Raw genomic sequence first — 15601 nt, 5'->3', positions numbered from 1 at the left:
TCCATTAGACCACTGGGCATCTTTGCAATGTGACCTAATTTGCTGGTTGAGTGAGAATGAAGTTATGAAACCCTTTTGAAAGGTTATAGGTTTTGTAAATTTTGTAACATATTAGAGATTTTCAGATATTTGTTGGATAAGGATTTCGTTTTCTGCATGTTTCTTGTAAATGTGGCAATGTTTGCAATCTCAGCTTGTCTACCTCCAGCCATCCCATGCACAACAGTGATACGCATGCATCACTTCATTGTTGACATTTTTTCATTACTTAAAAAAAACTGTTTTATTTGTTTATATTTATTTATATTTATATTTATTTATTGTCTTTCTGTTTTTATGACCAAATTTGTTTTCACCAGCTTTTATGATTCTGGTAGTTTCATAACCCTTTTTGCATTATTATATCTAATGTTACAATGTCCCTTTTTCGGTCACGAAAATGAATTAATGCCATAATTTAAAAAAGACATGAAAAATTAAATAAATTAACCTAGTGACAAAGTGGCTACACTGAGGTGAACTGAAGCATGATCATCACTTCCTTGAGAAAGGGGCACATCAGGCCAACAAGCTGAAACGGGATGAAACTGAAATCTGAGACAGTCCTTTGGAGCTCTTAGAGCAGAAGAGCAAGCTTATACCAAGCTTGCATGGGTTTATGTTAGGCGTGTGTTCAACAGGCGCTCTTACAAGTTTAGCAGTGTGTCTGTGTTTGTGTGTGTGTGTCTGAAGGTTCTGCAGTGTGTCAGTCCACAGGGGCCGTGTGCTCTCTGTCACAGAGAATAGATAAAACACAATGTGCTCCCTGTTCTCGCTCTCGCTTTGTCTCTCACTCATTATCACTCAGAGTTTTTCTCTCGCAGTTGTGATTCTCTTCTTTTTTGAGACCACATCCGCGCTTAATCCTGATCGCTGAATATGTTTTATAATAGTTTTGTCCACACTGAAAATTATACACTCCATAAAAGCTGTACACAGCTCCCACGATATTAGAGATTGGTTTGAGGAATTCCATTTTTATGCTTTGATCACATGTTGCTTTTTACACCAGAAGTGACCATATTTGCCCGATCAATAAGAAAGGCCTAATACGGTTTTACTCAGCTGAGTTCAAATGAACTGAAAAGATTTTCTGTAGCAATCTGTAAATGTTTTTTCCTCCTGTTAAAGAGGGCATTTTACCATGGGAGTGCATGATGCTTCGCTCGGTGTTTCTAGTTTGGTAAACAAGTTGGCTGCACAGATAGTTTGGCATTGAAAGACTTGGATACTTGGTCTTAGTCTTGGGCACTCCCCAGTCACTCCTGACTTACTAAAATACAGCATGATTGTACAACACGATGATTTTATTGTCAGTTTTCTCCCTGGATTATAATAATAATGGATTGGATTTATATAGCGCTTTTCAAGGCACCCAAAGCGCTTTACAATGTCACTATTCATTCACTCTCACATTCATACACTGGTGGAGGTAGCTACAGTTGTAGCCACAACTGCCCTGGGGCAGACTGATAGAGGCGAGGCTGCCATATCGCGCCATCGGCCCCTCTGGCCAACACCAGTAGGCGGTAGGGTAAAGTGTCTTGCCCAAGGACACAACGACCAGGACAGAGAGTCCAGGGATCGAACCGGCGACCTTCCGGTTACAGATGCGCTTCCCAAACTCCTGCGCCCCATAGTATTTCATTCATGTTAATTGCATAAATGTAGACCCTAAAATCAGAGTGACATATATTATTACATTACCATTGTTGTTTTCATGTTGGAGGAGAGAACGTCAGCGTGTCAGCGTACAGCGTGTCTGGAGCGGCTTAGAGCCAAGAGTTCACCAAAGTCATGTGATTTCACTTCAACCTTGACAGCCAGTGGGGCTGTGTGTTTGTGTGTGTGTGTCTCTGTGTGTTTAGAGAGCTGGCAGGTGTGGAAAGGAGTCATGACTTGTTGAAGGACCTTTATTTTTGGGCCAGTCTGGATCACTAGGAGTTCACACTTTCTCACACATGCTCATACACAGTAGAAGCTGCACAGCAATATACAGCTGAGTCACACTTTTGCCCCTTACACCCAGGGCTATTGTTTGAAGTTTCTACCTGGGGAAAAAAGAAAAAGAAAAGACCCAAATTTAGTCAACAGCTGCATAAAATAACCAATCTTGGGCTTTGTGGATAAGATACATTTTGCTCAATTTATTATCAAAATATACTCCTGCTTAGTAAATTGCAAAAAGGGTAATAAACAAAAATTAAGCTGTTCAAAAAGTCCTTAATTGCATCTCTAATTCATTTTATACAGTAGCAGTGAAGTAACAAAAAGTCCCTACATATGTTTTGGTCATGGTAGTTGTAGACTAGCTGGCTGTTGGACTCCACTAAGGCTTCCCTTTGTTCCAGATTGTTAATGATTTTTATGGAAAGAATTTACAGGTATAGGATCTCACCTATGCTAGTAGTCGATTATTAAGTCCTGTTGGCCTCATCGAGTGACAGCCTCGAGCTCATACTAGGGCGGTTTGCAGCCGAGTGTGAAGTGGCAGAGTTGAGAATTAGCACCTCCACTTTACAGTTATTAACATAAACCACAAACACACACACACACACACACACACACACACACACACACACACACACACACACACACACACACACACACACACACACACACACACACACACACACACACACACACACATGCTTTTGATGCATTAGGGCAGATGAGGCAGGATGGAGGAAAACCTGCTCAATTGAGTTAAAGGCTACAATTTAATTTCCCTATGTGCGCATTTGTTTGTCTGTGTGTGTCTGTATGTGTGCCTTTTCCGCTATAAATAAGTGTACAGTTTAAGGCTTTTCGAAAGAAAAAATATATATTAAATTTGACTACTTGTTTGATATACAACACAATATGCACAGTGAAGTACTAACTGATGAAAACCATGTGACGTTTGATCTGCCAGTGAAATCAAGTAGCAGATATACAGTATTGTTCTGTTTGTTTATAACCAATCAAATCTAGATTGAATTAACATACATCTCACATTAACATGTTTGATTTTTATGAAAACTGAAAAATGGATTTGTTTTATATGAAGTCATATGATGAAGTTATTCCCTGATTAATCTTAAAATGTTCCTTTTACCAGTCGAACGCGATGACAAGTAAATCTAGAGCATGTGCCATGTGTATGGGTGTGAATTCATAATAACAAAACCAGCGGACATACACACATGCACACTGAAGGGCCTTTTCCTTCCTCTTCAGCATCTATATTTAGTGACATCTGCACCTGAGTTTGAGCACGCTCAGTAGCAGTAGATGAATGGAGAGCTGTGACCTCAAAGGCACTGTGTGCATGTATGCTGTGATCTTTGAGGTCCTGATGGACACAGCGCTTTTTTCTTTTCTGATGTTGTTTCCATTCTAAGGTTCTACACCAGTGTTTATACTTTTGAATGTTTGTTGTGTAGGTCTCTGATTTTAAGTTTGGGGCTTCACATATTCTTTTATTGTAAATGTAGAACTAAAATTACCCACACCTTCCTTTTCCAGGCAAAAATTATGGACAATCTCAGATTGCTAGGGAAAATTTGTTGGCAAGTGATGCGATTAGTCGTTAGCATATTGCTACAGTTTCCTGTAGTTTGCATGGAATATGCAACACGTTTTCACTCCCAAAGCGCAACATTTTGCGCCAGGTGACAACACGTCCCTATGTTACGAGATCGGAAAAATTAGGAAAAATGAGAACCGTTCTACGCATGTAATGTTTTTTTTACTTAAATTGCTTTGGAAAACACTATCTAACATCATTAAAGTGCTGGTTAAAGTTAGGGATAAGGTTATGGTTAGGGTTAGGGAATACATGGCTGGAATGTGTATTAGCACGGGAGCGTTATTCTACTGGATTTCATCCCTAACCCGGTGCATAGCATAAGAATGTGGAAGGTCACCTTTCGCGTTCCCCGGGAATGCCTCGGGACTTGACAAATCGTCAATATATTACGCCTCAGGAGTGAGAATGGGCTGGAAAATGTCTGCAAACATTTGCCAACTACATGCCAAACAGTAATTGGTAATTTTAACTTTGCAGGTGATTGGTCTTTAAGGGGTTTAGAGAGAGTGCCTGGTTATCTGGCCTTTGCCTGCTGGGCCTCGTCAGGCACATCCCAAATAACCAGCATGGACCTTCATAAAAAAAACTTGGGTGTGTGAGGAGTTTGTTAAGGCCCTGGAGCAGGACTTTTGGCTGCCCTCAAAGAAATTCTGGCAAGCCATCAGATGATTAGGGAGGAGAAAATCATCTGGCCACACTATGTGCAGCGGGGATGGAGCACTGCTGACTTCCACTGTGGATATAGTTGGGTGTTGGAAGGAATACTTGGATGATCTCCTCAACTGCTTCCATGGAGGAAGCACTCTAGGAATGTGGGGGGTACCTTATCCATCACTAGGGGTGATGTCACTGAGATAGTTAAACAACTCTCATCCACCCAAGTAGAAGGGGCCCTGGGGTCAATGAGATTCGGCCTGAGTTCCTTAAAACCCTCTTGATGTTGTGGGGTTGTCTTGGTTGACCCATCCTTGCACAGAGATCTGGCACGATTCCTCTGGATTGGCAGACCATTGGATGGTTTGCCTTTTTAAGAAGGTGGAACAGAGAGTTTTAAAGGGGGATCACAATCCACAGCCTCCCTAGGAAGATCTGTACCGGAGTCCCGTAGAAGAGAGTCTATCCATTAGTTAAACCTCGGACTCAGGAGGAGCAATCTGGTTATTGTCCTATCCAGAATGCTGGATAAACTGTTTATCCCCTTGAGAATGTATGTGGGTGTGTTGGGGTGTTTTGAGAGTATGGGGTATCTTGTGGTGGGGTATATAGTAGGGGTATATTGCTACAGGCCATTCCCAGTTGCGTTGGTTTCCACCAAGGCTGCCTTTTGTCACCAGTTCTGTTCAAAAAATGTATGAAAAGGGGAATGAACGCCATTTTAACAGAGTAACCAAGTGATGGAAGGTTTGCACTTTCTCAGGATCTGGTTTCTGCTTTTTGCATTGATCTCTCAGGTGGGTTGAGAACACCTTGTTTGCCGGGAAAAGGAAGGTTACTAAAGGAACTGTTACCTCCATGACCCAGGCTTGAATAAGCAAAGGTGGATGGGTGGATGAACAGCCAGATTGTTATACTTCTGGTTGCAAAAAGACTTCTGGTGCTGTAGCAGTTATGGGAAACAGCCCATTTTATTCATCAAAAACAGCTATCATTGGCCTGCTTTACTGCTTCCAAACAATCTGCCTGACTTATAACTACACTTAATGTCAATCCCTCTCTATAAAACATTTTTCCCCTGGATAATTTTAGTGTGTATGTGTTTAGAAAAACAACACATCCCCAATACACTTGTCAGTACACCTACATGTTCTTTCCATATCTGTCACAAAGACAACACACTTTCTTTGCTTGATAGACAGAGGCAACAAAAACAGCCCAAATCTGAGTAATTTTGTTGTTTATAGATCGTTCAGTCTTGTCACCAGAATGCAACTGTCCCTCCTCTGTCAGTTTCATGGTAATTTTTTGCCTCTCTCATCTGTCCATCTGCCACAATGACTTCCTTCCTTCCGTTTGTTCTTCTAGAAAATGCAGATGGATGAGAATAATTATCTTGTTAAACCTCAAAATGTTCACAGTGTACTGTCCTGCCTAATGATGAAGATCCATTAAGCGGGGAAAGAAAAAGAAGTGCCATTCCAGGAACAAGTACTGGATATAAAATGTGTTTTAACAACTACAACTGCAAAAAAAAAAAAAAGATCAGGAAGAGTGCTACCCTCTTCCCCCTCCTCTTTCTCCTTCACTGTCGTACTGGAACGAGCCAACAAACTTTCTCTGTCCTCCCCCTCATCCGTCTCCCTCTCTTTGCTTTCCATCTCTTACTGTATACATTACTGAACCCACGCCTGTTCGCCTTCACTGCACGAGTCTTCGCTTACTGCTGTTCACGGTGTGCGTGTGAATGTGTGAATGTGTGTGTTCACATTGGGATTATCACCACCGTGGGTGGTACAATCTGCTGGTAGAAACTCAGTGAACCCTTCAGCCAGTACCCACTTTCATCATATTGCTCAAGTGTGCTAAGGCGCAGACATACATGCTTTGATTTATACTGTATGCACACACACGTGCAGGCACTCAATAATCTCCACTTCCCTCAACTTCTCCCTAAAACCATTCAGACTCCTCGATATTTGCATATGGGTCTTATGCGTGTGAGAGTGTGGCTGTGAGTGTTTGTGAGGTATATATTTGACGCGTGGGTGTCTGACAGGATATGTGTCAATCTCAACTGCACGCCACAGCAGTTTTTTCCTTGAACTTTCTTGCCACATTGCCAGTGTGTCTTGCAAGTGGCACTGTGATATTTTGGCCCAACAGGATGCCACAGTTGTACGGTTTCTCACAGGTTGGTAAAAAATTTTTGGTTGCGTTGCTTTTTTTTTTTCCAATACCATAAGCACATAACGGAAAATACTGTGAAAACCACATGTGAAACAATCACATCATAGGGCTGTCCTTTGAATGATCCCCTATTTAAAACTTCTTTTGGTAGGGTTTGTGTTTTTTCATTGCATAATTGTGCATGCAAGAGAGCAACATAGCATGCAAAAACATTTGACAAAACAGACCTCACATTTACATACCTGCCACTCTAACTGTAACTGAGACAAGGTGACTGAAACTTTGAAGAAGGGAAGGCAGAGCAGGGTAATGCACCCCCTGTTCTTGCTCCACTGATCTCTGCTAATTAGCTTGCAGTGATGGTGCATAGTGATAGCAGAATAAGAAGCAGTTTTCCATCAGACCACGTGCCCCTTGTCTAAAAGTCTAGATTTTTTATGCGTTTTCAAATTCAGATGGTATCAAATCTGGGAAGTTGTTGGTAGGGCTGGGTGGCTGGAAAATTGTATTTTAATTTAATTTGCAGTTTTGGTTTCCAGCGGTATTGGAATAAAACTAGTAATTCTAGGAAACTCGTGTTTTTTTCCCCTTGTGTTGTGAGTCAGTGCACCTCTTTCTTTTACTTGATTGCACTTTTGACCCTGCCGAAAGTTAGAATTCACTTGATGTTTAGCTCAGTTCCAGCCTAAAAGAGAGTCCTCAGCCAACAAGATGTGTTTAGAGGATGCAACACTCACAAGGTGCCTTCAGGTGAAGCTGTGCAAGGATTTTTAATGGTTTCCTTTGTCTACATCTCACTTTGCATCTCTTGCCCTGTTCGCTTGTCAGAGTAACAACTTTGCAGCTGGTTTTAGCTCACTCGCCCTGTGGTTTCCATGTTGGTCTCCTGAGGCACGCAAGTCCGCTGCAGCCTGGGCAACCTTCTGCTTCTGGCTTCACTTGCAGGCATTGTCTGGAGGATGGTCTTGTAAGATGTACCGTTTGGTCAAAGACGCACCCTAATCGGGGCTTAAATCCCTACCAGACTAACCTGTGTTCCCCATCTTCTCACTTCTTCATTTAAATAATTTTTCATTGGAATTATATCATATATATTTAAATGGTCTTACTGCTGCATGAAGTTCATGCATTTTAAAACTGATAGCGCCTGATTGTTATAAATTGCTGAGTCACACCACTTAAGAGTTATCTGAGCACAATGTAGCTTGCCATCGCCAGTGTGTGAATGTGTGTGTGAATGGGTGGATGACTGGATAAGTAAAGCGCTTTGGGGTCCTTAGGGACTAGTAAAGGCGCTATATAAATACAGGCCATTTACCATTTACCACATGAATCTACGGGCCTCATTCAGTGTGATTTTCCGCTTACTCAGGATATCTAACCAACATAGATAGCGCTGGGCGGTATAATCAGAAATATCTATCGCAGTTGTTTTCTCTCTGCGAGTCTAGCAGCTTCATATTTTGATAGATATTATTTTTGCATCAGGTTTGCAATGACTCATTGTTCTATCAGGAGTATATAAAAAACCCCATTTAATACTATCATTAAAAAAAAACAAAGCATAAATACAATACAATAAACAACCAAAACATTACATAAGCTACTCTTATTGACTCTGCTAACTAGCTGCCTTAGCTGCCTCGTAACATCCTTGCAAACACCAATTTCCTTAAACGTGCAATGATACTTTGAGAAAAATGACATGTTTTACATATTTGCATGTCTTTTGTTTAATGCTTTTCATAACTGCAATGCTTTGTATCTCTATCTATCTTATCTTATCTCTAAATGTTTTTATTCTGGGGGATTGTGATTTTTTTATGCGTGTTGTCCTTTATGGACCCCTGGAAAACTGTGTAGGATGAGTGAATGGTCCTGACACGTAAAAAAGTAGAGAAGCATTGTTAATAAATTATTATTTATTAAAGAATCATTTTCTTATTTTCAGGAAATATTTCAGTTTCATTTAGTATAAAAGGAATTAAGTTGACTCTTATGAGTACACTGCAGCATGAGCTGCTAATTTGGCATCGTTTAGTAAGAGTTTGTCTAATTTTTTTTTGTATTTGCCTTCTTTTTGTCTTTTTCTTATTTTATTCCTCATTACCTTTCTCTCTGCAGATTGACCTGGAACCAGAGGGGAAGGTGTATGTTGTTATTGACCTATCAGGATCTTCCAGTGAAGGTAAGAACTCAGTGAAACTGTTTTATGAAGCTCAGCGGGGTCTGTCATGTATGTAACACAGAGCGACTGCTCTCGGTCTCACTTATCTCTTGTTAAGAGCTGCTGTGTAACTATCGCAGGAGCTTTCAGTGTAAAGTGATGATGATGATGATGTATTTTGAGGCAAAAGCCTGTGTTTGTCAAGTCACTCTGACTCTCACAGCTGCTGCTACATTCACACCTTCTCCTCCTTGTATTGCAGAAAACCAGTGTTGCCACATTCAGATGTATTAAAACACCTTGCATGTGTGCAAAGTCCTTCTACATATTTGCAGCATGTTTTATAAACTTTAATAAATTATATCAAAAAATTCAAATAAGCTCATATAACAAATATTGAAGATAAATAGGATATTAATAACACTATCTTTAAGATGGGACAGAGTAATAGGATACATAAATATGCAATGACAGTTCAATCATTTGTTATTTTGCATTTTGTAATAACAACGCTAGTAGTGATATATTTGTGAAGTTAAATATGTAAGTACAATTCAAAGGTATGCCAGAGCTAAAATAAAAGCATAGACTACACCATTAAATGGTAAATGGCCTGTATTTGTATAGCGCTTTTACTAGTCCCGCCTAGGGACCCCAAAGTGCTTTACACACCCAGTCATCCACCCATTTACACACACATTCACACACTGGTGGAGGCAAGCTACAGTTGTAGCCACAGCTGCCCTGGGGCAGACTGACAGAAGCGCCATCGGCCCTTCTGGCCAACACCAGTAGGCGGCAGGTGAAGTGTCTTGCCCAAGGACACAACGACCGAGACTGTCCGAGCCGGGGCTCGAACCGGCAACCTTCCGATTACAACGCGAACTCCCAACTCCCAACTCTTGAGCCACGGTCTCTTATCATGCAGCTAGAAACAGTTAAAAAGTTAAAGTTTCTAACTGCAGGAGCTCAAGTATACCACTTTGGCCCTCCTTGTTGTGTTGTTAGGGTACATCCTTTGGACTTTCTGGTTGTATTGCATAGAGACAAACACATGTTATGTAGTTTTAAAATAAAATACTTGAATTGTAACATGCAGTGAATATAGTTAAAAACAACCTAACAATATTATTTTAAGTGCTAGCAAAGGCACAGTCAGAAGAAGGGAATGAGTGCATGTAAAGTGTAGAAGACAGCTTTGGCTTTGTCACTTAAAGAGATGCCCTAAGTATGCACAACTCAAAGCCTTCCTAAAATTTAAACTGTCATAAAAAAAGAAATTACAGTCCATATAGTTTTTCTGATAGAGGTAAAATAGGTAAAATAATGATGTGTAAAGTCTCCCAGAAACACAGAATGATGGCAAAATTGTAAAAACATCAGCAAAAAGCTGCTATTTTTTATTTCATTTTTTAAAATGGTCGGTAAACAAAAAAGTTTGAACCTCTTGATTTATAAAAGTCCATCAGATTAAGGAAAATAATATCTAATATAAAAAAACCCAGAACAGTCTGCACAGCCTTTGTTAAATGACTGCATTCATACTGATCGTCATTATAGTTTCACATCCTTTCTCCAATCATCTTAATGTGCAGTTTTTGAGCTTTTAGTGGGTATTAAGTGAAAGGAAAGTGAAAGCAATAATGTAAGCATAGTGCTCCATTTGTATTAAGAGAACGTAGGTTTTTGCTCTATAATGCAGCATACACTTTAAAAATGACAATTATTTGGAATTAGGAATAGAGGAACAAAGAGAATGTAAAAACAATGTTGGTGTTAGATGAACCAACAGATATGTGTGTTTAGTTCTAAGTTACTTCTCTTTTTTGTTTTTGTTACTCAGTGAGAACGTGGAGTCAGGAGTGAGTCACCCTGTCACTGCACAGAATTTGCAGCATTACATTAGGAAATAGATGTGTCAGATTCCCTATGTGTTTCTATGACAATGATATTGTGCAGCCAGCGCTCTTCTTCGATATAAGTTAAATGATGCAATCAGAGTTTGACTGTAAACTCAGAGATCACCTCATCATTTAAGATATGAGACACAGTGCTTCGAGAGAGCCTCGAGCTGTAATCTTGTACTCCTACGTGTTGCTGTATGTTTCACTGCAAAACAAAGATGTAACAGTGTAGTTGAGAAGGAGTGCAGATGCTGATGTGATATACAGAACTAGTACTTACACTTGCAACAAGACTATAATCGTTGATGCGTTGACTAAATGCTGAGGCCCCATAGACTGCATGTAAAAGATGGACATAAGGTTCAAGATATATAAAAATGAAGAACTGATATGTCAAATATTCGCACATGACAAAATAATCAGCCCAGCCCAGTTAGGGCAGCAGAATCACTTTCCAATTTATCGTGGTTCTCTTCCCTTTCAGTAACCATTACTCTGCAACCACACTATGCCTGACTAAAGTAAGCTGACAACCACTAACCGGTTCACTTTTCTGTTGCTGCAGCAACTTCTCACTTGTGGAGCGAGGTACTTCCCGCAGCAAACCTGCTTCCTTAGTCATATACAAAAGTATAGTTAGGCTGTTGTTACAGTGTTGAGTGAAGCATTGGAGACGGGCAAGCTGTTGATGAATTAATACTTAGTTTAATTATTGATTTATTGTCTTCTCTTGCAGTGATTTTTCTTCTCCATTTTGAGTAGTGTAAGCTAACCATAGCACTGCAACTGTGTGGCTCTACACTGAGCTTTGATTTACAGGTGTGACTTCAGTTTGTGCACGGCCTGACTGAGTTACTGCAGTATAAAAACTGAGCATTGCATATCTGATGTTTGCTTCAGCTAAGTAAATAAAATGAAGCTGAGGATGATTTTGACCGATCGCATCCATTTTTCAGATTTTCAATCAATTTTGCAATATTATTGTTTTTGTGAATTATATTTGCTATCATGCAATGAAAATCTGAAATTATTACACCACCGGATGGATGTAGCCACGGTGACATCCTTTACAGCTTTGTGCATTAATTTGTTTCGAAATGCCAGTTCTGCCAGTTTGGGTGATTTGTAGCAATACCTGAATATCTTGATGCATTCTCAATCATCCAGGAAAGTAAATCTCCAAAAGTTGATTCTGTTCATCTGGACGTAGCGTTTTGTGGGAGAAACGTTTCATCACTCATCCAAGTGACTTCTTCAGTCTCGGACTTTAGACCCTAACCCATCAGCAAATTTGCTGATGACACCACCATCCTAGGACTGATCGAGAACAACAATGTTTCAGCTACAGAGAGGAGGTTCAGCATCTGAAGCAATGGTGTGAAAACAACAACCTGCATCTGAACACAGCCAAGACCAAGGAGATGGTAACCGACTTCAGGAGAACAAGGCGATCTGAGCACTCTACCCTCTACATTGATGGGGAGGAGGTAGAAAGGGTAGAAAGGAATTAAGTTCCTCGAAGTCCACATCTCGGCCGACCTTACCTGGTCCACAAACATTTCCCACCAGGTAGGGAAAGCACAACAAATGCTGTACTTACTCAGGAAACTGCGTCATGCCCAGTTACCCCAGAGACTGCTAGTGAACTTCTACCGTTCCACCATCGAGACCCTTCTGACTTACTGCTGCACACTCAGGTTCAACTGCTGTACTGTGGACAACAAGAGGAAAGTGCAGCGGGTGGTGAGGGCAGCAGAGTGGGCAATTGGCACCTCACTAATCCCCCTCGGAGACATTTAAACTGGCAGACTTCAGCAGAAAGTCAATATCATCATCAAAGACCCCTCGCACCCTGGACACTAACCGTGTATTTCACACACATGGAGAGATGCCAAACTGCCTTTCATTGTTCTTGCAACAGTGACGATAAAGAGCTATTCTATTCTATTCTATTGTTGTGGAGATGTAACTACTGAGTGATATGCGCACGCAAATTAGCAAAATACAGTGATATTGCAAATCATTTTTTTGGTAGAAAATTTTATTTTGAAATTTCTCTTCATACTTGTGGAGCTTTTCAATTGGGCCTCCTATTAACAGAATGTTGAACCAGAGGTGAAAAGTTAACATTGGTACATCTAATCTGTAACTAATTGCATTTTTACGGTATGTTGGAGAGACTGTGAGAGAGAAGGCAGAAAGGGAGTTATCCAGAGGTCGCGAGAGGAGAAATGGAGTGGTTGTGGGGTGATAAATTGATTAGTAAAGTGGAGTGTTCGCTAATGGACCAGTTACATCATTGAAAGTGATTGAGAGGGAGATCAGTAGAGAGTGACAAAGAGGTCTCATTAGGTTTTTCTGCAGGAAATATTAATTTTCCTTTTCCCTCTGTGTTTCGTAAATGGACTCTAAAGCTATATTGCCTGCTGGGACTCTGCTCCTTGTTGTTTCTCTGCAGTGGCATACAGTAAGTTTATGTGCCTGTGTGTTTGTGATCTACTGCAATTGCAGTCATGATGCTTAAGATGCACATGCTCAACACAGACTTGTCGGCACACGGAACCGTATACTGATAGTAGTGGGTCACCTCACTTTTGTGTTGACTAAATATTAACATTAATATGAAACAGAACAAGAAACAATAACAACAGCAAAAAAATAAAATAAAATTACAAGTAAACACTGACTATGGCCTCCTCCAGGACACACAACAATTTAGTGAGTTCTTTATTGATAATTTATTGATAAAAAATCGTATTAACCAAATACATGCAACATAAACTAACCAACCAAATACTTTGTTCGGTATACCTGTTCAGCTGCTTATATGGCAGAAACCAGCACATTTATGCATGGGAATATGGTCAAACAGCCTGCTGTTCAAAGTTCAAACTGAGCATCAGAATAGAAATAGGTTAATAGAGTAGGGGCTCAAAATAAAGCCACACACAAAAAAAGCACACAATAAAAAAAAGAAAGGTGATATAGTGACTTTGAACGTGGCATAATCATTGGTGCCAGATGGGCTGGTCTCAGTATTTCAGAGAAAGCTAATTTACTCTGATTTTCTTGCACAACTTTCAGTAGGGTTTATAGAAAATAGTCCAAAAATAGAGGAAAATGCCCAGTGAGCAGCTGTTCTCCGAGTGAAAATACCTTTCTGATGGCAGACGCCAGACGAGAACTGGCAGACTTCTTTGAGTTGATGGAAGCTAATAGTAACTCAAATAACCACTCATTACAGTCAAGGTATGCAGGTGAGCATGCACCTCTGAAGGTAAAACTCATCAAACCTTGAAACAGATGGGCAACAACAGCAGCAGAAGACCACACCGGGTACCAATCCTGTCAGCTAGGAACAGGAAAGCGAGGCTGCAATTTGCACATGCTCACCAAAACCAAAAAAGGAAGATTAGATTGCCTGGCCTGAGGAGTCTGAGCTTCACATCATGGATGTGGAGCCAAAACATTTCCAGTATATCATGCCAGTATGGTAAATGGTAAATGGCCTGTATTTGTATAGCGCTTTACTAGTCCCTAAGGACCCCAAAGCGCTTTACACATCCAGTCATCCACCCATTCACACACTGGTGATGGCAAGCTACATTGTAGCCACAGCCACCCTGGGGCGCACTGACAGAGGCGAGGCTGCCGGACACTGGCGCCACCGGGCCCTCTGGACTAAAATCCTTGCAACAATAAATATCTACATTTTAGATAAACATAACTTAGCTTTGCAGTTATGTTTACCTCCTTCACTCACCCAGGATGTAATGTGATTACTTGGTTTGTCTGACTATTCATTTGCCAAATTACTTGAAACACTGTGGATGCATTTGCATGAAAATGCAAGCAAGCTTGGCGCTGCCGAGCATAAAAGTGTTGAACATCAACACTGAGCTGAAGAACACCAGGCCAGTGTTCTTCAGACAATGTTACAAATGAATCTGCATCCAGATATCCTTCAGGATTCAGAGATTTAATTCATTCATGGCAGGGAGATGATGTTCAGATTTATTCACAAAATTCTTCAGGCATTTAATCTTCAAGGTAACATTTGATACTAGTGTGCTGCATCTCAACAAATATCAGAGACTATCTGTCAATATGTTCCTGACTTTGAAAGCCAAAAGAGGTAAAAGAGCTCGGAGTACGATGCAAGCATTGGCCTACTTAAGTCTAACTTTTGGGGTCATAAGGACATGACAGAGGAGCAACCTTTCTACCGCTGCCAACCTCCAACCCTGACTCCTTCCCTAGTGTAAGACACCAAGTCTAACACTGTTGCCAGGCAGCAGTCATCAGTTGCTAGGCGATGCTGATGGCAAAGGGGCTGAAGGAGTAAGACTGATGACAAGCAGAACATGACAGGCAGGAAGGAATGTAGACTAAGTCTTTGAGGCTTAGAGAGTAGTGCTGCTGGAGATGTAAAGTTTGACAAGGTGGTGATACCAGAGGAAAGTTCAGTTAGCACATCACCACAATCACTAGGGTTCACTCTGAGAAAACACAGCAGAACTCAAGCTAAGTTACACAAACCAGCCAAATTTGAATGGGAAATACTGCACGTGAGTTTAACCACAGGTCCTAAATTGTTCTGTACTTACTTCAGATTGTGATTTGCAATTCTCCCCCAGCTAAAGCATTGTTGTCTATGTCTTTATTTCAGTAGCTTTCTTTCTCACTTTCTCTGTTCTTTTAGTGTCTTCCGTCAGCTACCACCGCATAGCAGCAAAATGTGAAATACTCACCCAAAAAAATCCATCTCTTCATGTTTGTGGATACTAATTGTCTCCTTTTTTTTAACATCATGACTTTGAAATTGATGTATTTCACTTGTCCAGACTTTTCGACCCTCTGACCTCCAAGAAAAAAGCTCTAAAAGACATGACAACTGTTGTATTTGACCTTAATTGTGATTGTAGTAGTTTAAATGGTGATTAATCGCACATTATAAGCTAACACTGTGTTAAAACAGGCATGCGCATGTCCAGTCATATCCAGAAATACTGGTCGGTTAAACATATTATTCTTATAGTATTAATCTACAACAACAGTTACCCGTTTGAAGATGTC

At 40.5% G+C, this 15601-nt stretch overlaps 1 protein-coding gene across 1 annotated transcript in view; it reads left to right on the top strand.

The window, feature by feature from the left end:
- The window catches only part of LOC113035504 (protein kinase C epsilon type-like), a 91296-nt gene that overhangs the window by 31062 nt on the left and 44633 nt on the right, over positions 1–15601 (top strand). Inside the window, exon 2 of the mRNA XM_026191113.1 lies at positions 8579–8642. Coding sequence (XP_026046898.1) covers positions 8579–8642 — 64 coding nt within the window. The remainder of the gene's footprint in view (positions 1–8578; positions 8643–15601) is intronic.

Source organism: Astatotilapia calliptera, chromosome 13 (genome assembly GCF_900246225.1).
Source record: "Astatotilapia calliptera chromosome 13, fAstCal1.2, whole genome shotgun sequence".
Taxonomy (NCBI): domain Eukaryota; kingdom Metazoa; phylum Chordata; class Actinopteri; order Cichliformes; family Cichlidae; genus Astatotilapia; species Astatotilapia calliptera.
This window is presented reverse-complemented; position numbering and strand designations above follow the sequence as displayed.